General features: G+C 43.6%; 3 protein-coding genes across 3 annotated transcripts; 1 reads left to right on the top strand and 2 right to left on the bottom strand.

Annotated features, from left to right (window-relative positions):
• Nucleotides 1–19: 19 nt before the first annotated feature.
• Nucleotides 20–7,065, bottom strand: LOC135340502 (centromere protein J-like). Its single transcript, XM_064536848.1, has 18 exons — nt 6,958–7,065; nt 6,568–6,822; nt 6,271–6,456; nt 6,081–6,132; nt 5,869–5,927; nt 5,294–5,629; nt 5,056–5,139; nt 3,892–4,917; nt 3,474–3,577; nt 3,275–3,368; nt 2,948–3,109; nt 2,669–2,714; nt 1,984–2,467; nt 1,843–1,933; nt 1,363–1,503; nt 1,113–1,186; nt 767–962; nt 20–258 (listed from the first exon to the last, which is right to left on the bottom strand). Exons 2-18 carry the CDS (start codon nt 6,805–6,807, stop codon nt 121–123), a joined length of 3,513 nt encoding a protein of 1,170 aa, XP_064392918.1. The 5' UTR covers nt 6,808–6,822; nt 6,958–7,065; the 3' UTR covers nt 20–120.
• Nucleotides 7,066–7,081: 16 nt separating this feature from the next.
• Nucleotides 7,082–8,958, top strand: LOC135340496 (ketosamine-3-kinase-like). The gene is made up of 8 exons (XM_064536836.1): nt 7,082–7,252; nt 7,309–7,392; nt 7,462–7,565; nt 7,630–7,750; nt 7,797–7,844; nt 7,896–8,040; nt 8,479–8,653; nt 8,820–8,958. Exons 1-8 carry the CDS (start codon nt 7,109–7,111, stop codon nt 8,881–8,883), a joined length of 885 nt encoding a protein of 294 aa, XP_064392906.1. The 5' UTR covers nt 7,082–7,108; the 3' UTR covers nt 8,884–8,958.
• On the bottom strand, nt 8,928–9,983 carry LOC135340497 (small nuclear ribonucleoprotein Sm D3-like). The gene is made up of 2 exons (XM_064536837.1): nt 9,614–9,983; nt 8,928–9,213 (listed from the first exon to the last, which is right to left on the bottom strand). Exons 1-2 carry the CDS (start codon nt 9,909–9,911, stop codon nt 9,098–9,100), a joined length of 414 nt encoding a protein of 137 aa, XP_064392907.1. The 5' UTR covers nt 9,912–9,983; the 3' UTR covers nt 8,928–9,097.
• Nucleotides 9,984–9,995: the final 12 nt, after the last annotated feature.

The raw sequence follows: 9,995 nt of genomic DNA, 5'->3' as shown, positions 1-9,995 counted from the left end.
ACGTTACTTTGAAGCTGAGCAAGATAATGATGAAATATTTCTCCATGGAAATGTAAAACACAAATAAATCTTCTTAAGTAAAAGTGCTACAACAGCTGCCTATAATTATTAATCAAATGTTCAAGTGTTGAGTTCCAACTTCTCCACGACCACTCTCCCAGTCTTGTCCTTAATCCTCACTCTGCCCGATGAGTATCTTGTCTCCTGTTTCCCGTTGGGGTACACTGTCTTTATGGTACCATCAGGGTACTCTCTCCTCTGTGCGTGTGTGTGTGTGTGTGGGGGGGGGGGGTCATGTGACTGTCTTTTTTTTTGCAGGACCGTCTCTTTATGAGCAAAAGGTAGAAGTGTAGTAAACATGTTAAGCACAAATTTTCAGAGTTAAAAATTCGAAGTGTTAGGTGAGAATGAGCAGATTTGATTCTTGGGCTACTAGGTCCATTGGCAGCACGTCCAATTTAATGGGGTGGCCTTAAGACGATCTTGCACCCCTAATGCACATAATTAGACTACTTACATTACAGAAGTAATTGTGACTGTCTTATAGAGAGTTCACACAAAACTAATAATGTTGTGTGCATGTGCAATATTGTACAGGAGAGCTGCAGGCAATGGGATTTCCCCTATTTGTAGAATGCAAAGGGGAATTCCCCAATGCACAGCTTCATAACAAGTTGTGTAAACTTGATCCCCTGAAATGAGAAATTTTAAAATATCACACAGAAGTAGTTGTCATACAGAAGTAATTGCACTGCCAATGATCCACCTTATATTCCTTAGTGTGTAGCTCTCTCTGTCCATTAGCGAACTGTATCACAAGGTCCCCGTTTGGATAGAGCCGCTGAGTGTTGCCGTCGGTGAAGAGGCTTTCCTCCTCTCCTGAGGGGTGGATGATCTTGACCGTCTTGTCTGGGAAAGTGATCTCTTTGATGCCATCAGGGTAGTGTTTCTCAGTCTGATGGCTGTGTGTGTGTGTGTGTGGGGGGGGTAAAAAATACTTAAAGATTTGTCAAAACTTTACTTGCATTACAACTACAGTGATCAGGCCGGCAGTGCAGAAAAGAAAAAGTACAAATCTAACAGTTCAGGCCCAAAGTGACTCTTCCACTCACTTTGGGAAGTCCAGTACTTGCAGGCCATCAGTGTGAGTGGTGTGAGTGGTCCGAGTGTCGGCATAGTAATATACCTGGAGTAATTGAAGAGCTTTGATAATCACCCCGAGGCAATATCTTGTACCCATGAATACATATCACAACCAATTGCTCAGCCTATATAATTATAATAAGGACCACTATTGAATTATTTATGCCACAATTATCATTAGCAAGGTCCTAACATAATCCACACATATAAAGTACTCACTATTGTTTGGTCAGACTTCACGTGTTTGATGTCTCCATTGAAGAAATAGACGGACAGAGATTTACTATCAGAGCTCAGGACCTTCCGTGTGCCGTTGCTGAACTGAATGACCTTTGACCCGTCTGCCTGAGTGGTCTCGGTCTAGAAACATAGAAAACGGGGCTATCAAGTTAGTAAAAAAAAGGAGTTCTAGCAATGCTTGTTTGTACAGCATGGATGAGTGAGTAGATTATCTTATCTTATCTAATTATCCCATACAAGCTACGTAAATACACAAGTTACTTACACAATTTGCCTCTGGCCTCTCTGGCCTCAAATTAGGCTGGGAAATAAACTGGCCCTCATGAAAATAGTCTAAAGTGACTTTGAATTTGTCACATTCGGCATGTCATGATTGCTGAGTAAGAACACTACTGTACTTACATAGCTTAAGACATAGCTTAGGAACCGTAAGCACACACACAACACACACACACGCACCATTACTCCATCATTGGCAGCAGGTGAGCTCATTCTAGTGACATCATCAGGCATAGATTGTTGAGGTGAGATGGTGACAGCTTTAGCAGTTCTACAAAAAAGCCAAAATAATTGAACATACGAGAAATTTTTTAGACTCACTTGATAATATTATGAGTGGGTGTTGCAGCAAGGATTGGTGAGGACCAGTGTCTCTGTCTCTGTGTGTGGACCACCCCCTCCACACTCATCACATCACTCACAATATCGTCGGCCATCATTGACAACTCACTGTCTGACTGGTAGCCACTGTAACGAGGACTATCACTCCTGCCCCTGTCATAATCACTGCTAATCACATCCACAATCTCCAGCTCTGACGAATCACATGACTCCTCTACTTCATTCTTTTGTCCTTTACTGCCAGAGCCGAGCGAATACTCACTATTGTCAGATATCTGAGGCTTTGTTGGACTTTCTTTGAGAGTGTTTCTTGTGGCAAATGTCATCTGTTTCATAGGAGAATTTGTTTTTATTTTAGGAGGAGGAACTTTCAGTTTAGATTTAGAGAAGTTGGTTTTAGGAGGTGCTTGTTGAGTGTTTGTGGTAGTGTTGGTTTCTCTCAGTGTAGTCTTAGCCCTAGGACCTAGTGTGTGTGTGTTTATGTGTGGGTGTGTATGTGTGTACATGTATGTGTTTATGTGTGGGTGTGTGTGGGTGTGGGTGTGTGTGTGTTTAGGAATGGACAATAGCAATAGACCTGGTAGAAACAACACACACCTGTACATGTATTACCTACTGTTACGATATAGGATGAGTAAGAGAATCAGATATCTAATAGACTTACTTTGATTCTTGACTTTAGTTCTTCTGTTGTTTTCTTTCTCTTCCATCTGCAAAACATTAACAATAGTGTACCAACAATCCCATACATGTACAGTAATGGATGCAGCAGCTGAAACACACACCGTACCCATAATTACAAAGTACACGCCCAATGTATTAGCCTACACATAATACACCACACTACAATGTAGCTCAGACTACACAAGCCTTGTATTCAACCCCCCCCCCCTCTCCACACACACACACCTGTTCCTGCCACCCCCTCCCCACACACACACACCTGTTCCTGCCACCATGACAGTCTCTCCTGCTCCATGACTCTCAGATCGTCTTGTAGCTCTTTGTTCCGAGCCTCTAGTCCCTCCATTCTCTTGCGATGGCGGGCCAGGGTAGAGCTCCACCGTGACTCCCTCTTCTCTAGCTCCTCCCTGGCACTGGAGAGCTGGGGCGGTGGGGGGGGGGGGTATGATAAACGAACGGCTACTACATAGTTACAAGCATGCATGTACTTGATTTCTAAGAACATTGCAAGCTGCTGAGATTCTATTAGGGGCATACATGTATCAACATTGGCTTGTAGATACTACAGAGAATGCACATCATTTACTTGTTTCTTGAGTAGCTGTATCTCCTCCTTGTCCCTCTTGTCTCGTGCTGTCTTGGCCTCCTGCTGGTGGGTTTCCAACACCTTACGCTCTCTCCTGCCATAGGGAGGGGGAGGGGTCAGTGTACATACCATAACGCAGAATACATGATTATACACAGAGGACAGTTAGCACAAGAAGTGTCTAAAAAAACTGTCTCACTTCAGTTTCTTGATTTCCTCTCTCTTGTATTCCTCGAAGTGTCGAACATCCTCATCTTTCTGTCGCTGGAACTCCCCCACCTCTTGCTTGAACTGGGACAGTCCCTAACCACAACAAATACAAGTATGTACATTATTCATTCTGTTTCAATAATGCACGCTATGCTTTAAGTTGATAAGTTTTAGATTGTTGCTACAATAGCATTAGAAGTACTGCACACACACTTGCAATGCTGACGAAACACTATTACCGCACATGTACTGTACTCACAAGCCTAGTGCTGATCACACAGTAGCATTAGGTTTACTGCATAACTATACATGTACATATTACACTTACAATGCTATATAAAACTAGAATTTAAACTTGTAATATTAACACATCACAGCCTAGTTACATGTAGTGTTATTGTACCCACCTCTTCCTTCTCCCTCCTCAGTCTCTCGAGGCGGCCATTCTCATACCTGTACCTATCAATCTCTGTCTCCAACTGAGCCAGCTTCAGTCGCAACTCGTCCCCCATTATAGAGGTCACAGAGGTCACTGAGGACCCCTTACCACTATCCCCATCTACACTCTGTACTGGCGATGGTGTTTGTATGATCGGAGGAGGTTTGACAGTTGTTTTACGAAGAGCTGGGAATAGTTTCGATATGAGAACGGACGGAGGCGGTATTGGTTTGTCCGAGGGATCGATAGAACAAGGATAATCGTGTCTCCGTGGCGATGGCTGGGGGTAGAAGCGATTTTCAGGAGGTGCTGACGCGTGTATTATAGTTGGGCCAGTAGTTTTCCCAATAGAACCACTAATTATAGGCCCTCTTGGCTGAGCAAAATCGTCAAATCTGTGTTCAATATTACCAGCAACTGTAGAGCTGGAATCACCTCTCTCTAATAAATCTTCAGTGCTTCCACCAGCAGAGGTCAAATATTGTCCCCCCTCTTCGGGAAAGTCTAAAGGTCGCAACGATGTTTTCTCCGGCGATGATTTGTTAAAACTATCCCAAGATTCCTCATCATTGAAATCGATGCCAGCTGCAAGTGAGGTGGTGGTGGGCGGATGTAAAGAGGTGGTGGGCAGATAATGTGAGGAGGTAGTGGGCGGATAATGTGATGAGGTGGTGGGCGGAGGTGAGGCCCTCAGAGTATTGTCTAGTTCATTATCACTCTTGATTGCAAGGTCATCCTCATCTCTAGGATGGTATGTGAATGGAAGGGAAGTGTCGATTTCATCATCTGTATCGTCGTTTTCGATTTGTGAAACGGATGTATGGCGGTCGTGATGGTGTGACATTGATGGTAGCCATTGCTGTGAACTGTGTGCTTGTGGTGTGGGCGGTGTGTGATGTGTGGAGGTGTGACTCTGTGACGTCTGAGACAGGAGAGATAATTCAGCAGCTGCTTGTTCCAGTAGCTCAAATTCCCGCAACTCATCCTCTTCCCACTGCACGAGAAAAAAGAACCCAGTGTAATGGTGATTTGTAATTTGACGATTATGCTTCATGGCATGATTGATCCCATGGGACTGAGTATTAAACTAAAATATTGGCCGAATATTTACCGGCTATAAGCTACTACTGACCTTTGACCTCTCAGTCTTTCTGACGATGAACGAGTCTTCACTGGAGCATCTGATCATTGTAGGAGTGCTCTCTCGTGGCAGGTCCTGTGGGGGGGGGGCAGGAGGTTAGTAAATAGCTTTGAATGACCCCCTAGGGGGGGGGCTTTGAATGACGGAGTTTAAAAGGTAGGATTTCAGAAATAAAACATTTCACTCTATTCTTGATACTGTGTATCAGTGTACAAACCATGCAACTCACGTGTAGTTGACTGAGAGACTCCACACTGCAGTACTGGTCCCCTCCTCTAGCCACCTTCCTCACACACACCCTCTCAGAGTATGGTGGCCCATTCTCCGACCCACACGGTCCAGGGCGTGTAGTTGACGATAAAGAGTCCATTTTAGTGAGGTCTTGATGCTGCATATGAAGTGTTGTTGGAGGTTCTTGCTTTTTATGAAGTGATTTGGTCATGTTTGTGGAAGATTTCTTTGTCTTAGATTTCATATTGAATCTGGCGATACCCTGGCCTCTCCTGAGGAAGGATTGAGGGGCAGGTGATGCAGTGGACTTGTGGGGAGGGTGGTGGTTGGGGGACTGTGTGTGTGTGTGTGTGTGTGTGTGTGTGTGTGTGTGTGTGTGTGTGTGTGTGTGTGTGTGTGTGTGTGTGTGGGATGCAGTATAATAAAGTAAGTGGTACACCACTGGCTGTACAAATGAGACTACAACAGGATGCCAAGCTGGCAGCATATCAAGGGCATAACACACTACTACACTGAATACAGAGAGAGCAACATTGTATTGTGATATGATGCACGTTATAGTACAGTTCTCACTCGATGTACTCTCAACTGCGCCTCCACATACTCATCAAAGCAGGTGGCAGCCCCAACCCCTAATAGCAGTAACAGACAGAGACATGATAATGAACACACGCACACACACAAAGGGGAGTACCAGCACAGCACACACAGCAGCTGCCAAATGAGCCACACAACACACCACAACACACCACACCACACCACAACACACACACATGTGAACTCACTAAGTGCTGGCTTAATAGGTCTGTCCTCATCAGTACCTCCAATGTGAACACCCTATGAGAGTGGGAACAAAACAAAACTTATTACAGGGAGGTGCAGCACAAAGATACCATATAAAGTAAGAGGGCGAAAAACAATTACAATGTCAGGATTTAGATGACAGATCTATGTCAGATGCTATACTAAACCCACTGTATCTACTGGACTGCGTTGAGTTGGACTAGTTGATACTGATTCATCCACACACTCTCCAGTTGACTCGATAGTGACATCACCATCGCCATGGTCACCACCGTCCCTGTAGTCTACACTCATCTCTGAAGGCTTGTTCGTATCCTCAGGCAACTCAGACCTCTCAATAGCAAGGCTCTCCTGCCCCTATAAGAATTATGCATTAACAGTGGATTAAGATTTACTTCAAATAACTGCAAATAACATTTACTGAGTGAATTTTGGCTATTTTTAACCTAATTCAATACACAGGTGTACCTGAATGGGTGAGTTGCTCTGGCCCCTCTCGTTGCTACACACTGAAGTGTCGGATACTTGATTTCTTTGGTAGGTCTGTTCATTGCGTAACTTGAGTAGCTGCTCTTGTTGCTGATGCAGCAAAGTCTCCTGCTGTTGTTGTTGCCATGCCTTCAGTTGTCTCAGTCGTTGGAACACGGCCGACAGGGGGAGGCTAGCCGTCGTCTGATTGGTCGCTAGGGGTGGTGATATCGTCGCCATCCTGATACGTTTAACCTGCAGGAATATAAAGTGTATGGCCCGCAAGACTAATGGATGGTAGTACGACCACACCCCCTCTCCCCAAATATCCAACATAGTTGAATTATTGTACAGTCTGCTACAAAATTCACATATCCACATATCACTTACAGGTAGTATATACACGAAGGATATACTGGGCTTGGGAAGACTCTTATAGTGTTTGGGGACGTCTCTTTGAATTTATGTGCCAAAATTAACCTTTGCACTCACTTTGAGAGCTTTTTGTGGAAGGGGGCGGGGCTGGTCTGACCAGTGAAGCATGGAGGAAGTTCTGAGGACATCTCTCCACACAACCACTCTGACTGCACGAGGAGGAGTGGCTGCTGGAGGCTGCATCAGCAATGGCAGGAGCTACCAAACAGACAATGGCACTGTCTTCATCAAGCACAATACAAAACCAGAGGTAAAATAAATTTTTATCAACTTTCAATTGCATAGCTGATGCTTGTGATTCAATAGACAAGATCGATGTTTGAGGGTGAGTATGCCAGCCTAGATGCACTGTACAGCACCCACACTGTCACAGTTCCCAAACCAATCAAGGTAGTTGTACTAACTACAATTATCAAATCTAATTACTCTACCTCACTAATATAATAATATGATGTGCAGGTATTCCCCGATGGTTCTGGTAGTGGCTGGTTCTTTGCAATGGAGCATTTGGAAATGACAGGCCGATCGAAATATCAAGAATCATTGGGAGAGCAACTTGCAAAGTCAGTAAATTAACAGCAGACTTATGTACTAAATAAATCCTTCCAACTGGTCTCACAATTGCAGACTGCATCTTCACAACATTAGTCTTAGAGGGACCGATGCGTTTGTATCAGAGTTTGGATTCCCATGCCCCACGTCCTGTGGTCTCATTCCCATGCCTAACCACTGGACACACAGTTGGATTGTGAGTGAAAATGTGTTTTCAATTCCACGAACTGTATGCTTTGCAGGAGTTCTATATTACCAAGCGATTGGAACCACAAGTGGCCTTGACAGAGGTACCTACGCTCACAAATGCAGGGAAAAAATATTTAACGTTTGTTGCTTAGGGTGGTGGTGAAACGGAGGCCAGAATTCTCTTGGATAAGTTGAAACAGAAAATTCCAGCAATGTTTGAGGGTTTGGAGGTGGTACCTTCTCTGCTGCACGGTGATCTATGGTCAGGCAACTTTGACGAGACTGACGACTACCCAGGTACATGTACTGTGTGTGTGTGTGTGTGTGTGTGTGTGTGTGTGTTTGTATACTTAATTATTATCTCCCCTCCATTTAGAGTTGGCTCTGTAACTAGAGTTCTGATGATCTATTTTCAACGATTTTATGATTTTCTGAAAACTTAGAAGGAGCCCGTTCAGGTGGTATGCTCAAATCCCAAATTTGGAACTGGCCATAATTTTCTATTTTCGAGAAAATACCATGGGCTATATATAGCCCATGGTATTGTGTCAAAAACAGGCCAAAAGTAGACTTTTGATTTTAACGCATTATCTAAAACGACTCTCTCTAAGCTTTCAGAAAATCATAAAATTAACGTTATTGGACCAACGGAATTAAAGTTATAGCCGTTCAAAGATACTCTTATTATTGCATAATTTGCTCAACTCTGATGTAGTACATATCTCTCCGCTGCAGTGGTGTTTGATCCAGCATCATTCTATGGTCATCACGAGTTTGATCTGGCCATTACAAGAATGTTTGGTGGATTTGACGGAAAGTTTTACGATGCTTATCACAAGTTAATTCCGAAATCACCTGGATTTGCTACTCGACACAAACTGTACATTCTCTTCCATTACTTGAACCACTGGTACGCCAATAACTATATTATTATATTGTCCTATATTATATATTATATTGTTTTTTGTTACGGCTATTTTAATATTAGCTCTCAGCTGCTAGTTGGTATACACCTCTGCTCTATATAAAATTTTATAAAGCAAAAAAATAATGACCTCCGTCCTCCCCTCTTGCAGGAATCATTTCGGAGGTGGCTACAGATCACAGGCCATATCTCTGCTACAAGAACTGTCTTTGTGAACATTAATAATATTATATATCATTTTAATATCATTGTTAAACAGTTGAAGCAAAGAAAAACTTTTACGATCAGAATATATACAGTCATGTGACAAATACAGTCATGTGACAATGAAATTAATTTTTGCAAGTCATAAATTGTAAATAACAATACATGGAAAAAACTTTAATAACAGAAGAGTGATGTATATACGCATTGTACCCTAGTGAGTGTTTAGTGTCTCCTGGGTCCGCCCATCCCCCCCGAGCCACCACCGTGAAATCCTCCCCTGCCACCACGGAAGCCTCCTCGGAATCCACCACGCCCACCTCTCGTTGCTCGGACAGCAGCTGTTGTGAGGGAGAACAAAACACAAGTAACAGGAAGTTTCAGCAACAATTTTTGTGTGCAAAACAAACGAAGCAACGTCTACACATACATGGCAGAGGAGGTCCAACACGTGTGCACGAATCACTACAAGTTCAGTGCATTGCGGCCTGGACGTTATCACGTGACCCTGAACTTGTAGTGATTCGTGCACGCATGTCGGATCTCCTCTGCGTATATGAGTATTGTAAGTGAAAAACACAACTCTGGTGGCTAGCATAATTAATGAACGGCTACCAATCCTAAGCCTGCATAAATTCCTTCTTAGTCAATAAATAAGATACTACTGCACACACTCTACCTATACCATACATCAACATCATCAGCCTAGCCGTACCTACGCACACCGTTTTAATACCGTACCTTGTCTGGCAGTGGCCTTGGCAGCATTGCCTCCTTTGTTCATGTTCTTAAACATCGGCGCATTCTTAAGCATGTCCGGTAGAATGAAAAATCGAATCATACTTCCTCTTATGAAGATCTGTTCCACTTGTGTGGATCTGCCATCACGAGAGGTGACAGTGATGTTCTGCATCTGACAGTTCATGTTGTCCTCTGCCTCCAATAGCTTTCCCCTGTACACTTCACCAGTTAGCGTCTCTAGAGTTACTGTGTGACCCTCTGCTTCGTGCAGCAGCTTGATAGGGATCCCTATAGACATCTTATGTACTTCTCTATGCTCGCTTTTGAAACGTTCAGACAACGGTAATGTGGTGTGGGTGAATTTTGTACATGTGGAAAGTGG

The sequence above is a fragment of the Halichondria panicea genome, chromosome 8 (assembly GCF_963675165.1).
Source record: "Halichondria panicea chromosome 8, odHalPani1.1, whole genome shotgun sequence".
In the NCBI taxonomy this organism is placed as follows: domain Eukaryota; kingdom Metazoa; phylum Porifera; class Demospongiae; order Suberitida; family Halichondriidae; genus Halichondria; species Halichondria panicea.
The sequence above is the reverse complement of the archived record's forward strand: the minus strand, read 5'-3'. Positions and strand labels throughout refer to the sequence as shown.

Excerpts from the sequence above, each read along its gene's own strand:
- LOC135340502 (XM_064536848.1), bottom strand. The coding sequence starts at position 6,807 with ATGGCGACGATATCACCACCCCTAGCGACCAATCAGACGACGGCTAGC. Across the intron at positions 5,928-6,080 it reads ACCTATTAAGCCAGCACTTA|GGGTTGGGGCTGCCACCTGC; the intron begins GTGAGTTCACAT and ends TACTGCTATTAG. Across the intron at positions 1,187-1,362 it reads TGAAGTCTGACCAAACAATA|GTATATTACTATGCCGACAC; the intron begins GTGAGTACTTTA and ends CAATTACTCCAG.
- LOC135340496 (XM_064536836.1), top strand. The coding sequence starts at position 7,109 with ATGGAGGAAGTTCTGAGGACATCTCTCCACACAACCACTCTGACTGCA. Across the intron at positions 7,751-7,796 it reads ACTGGACACACAGTTGGATT|GAGTTCTATATTACCAAGCG; the intron begins GTGAGTGAAAAT and ends TATGCTTTGCAG. Across the intron at positions 8,654-8,819 it reads TTCCATTACTTGAACCACTG|GAATCATTTCGGAGGTGGCT; the intron begins GTACGCCAATAA and ends CCCCTCTTGCAG.
- LOC135340497 (XM_064536837.1), bottom strand. The coding sequence starts at position 9,911 with ATGTCTATAGGGATCCCTATCAAGCTGCTGCACGAAGCAGAGGGTCAC. Across the intron at positions 9,214-9,613 it reads CAAGGCCACTGCCAGACAAG|CTGCTGTCCGAGCAACGAGA; the intron begins GTACGGTATTAA and ends CCCTCACAACAG.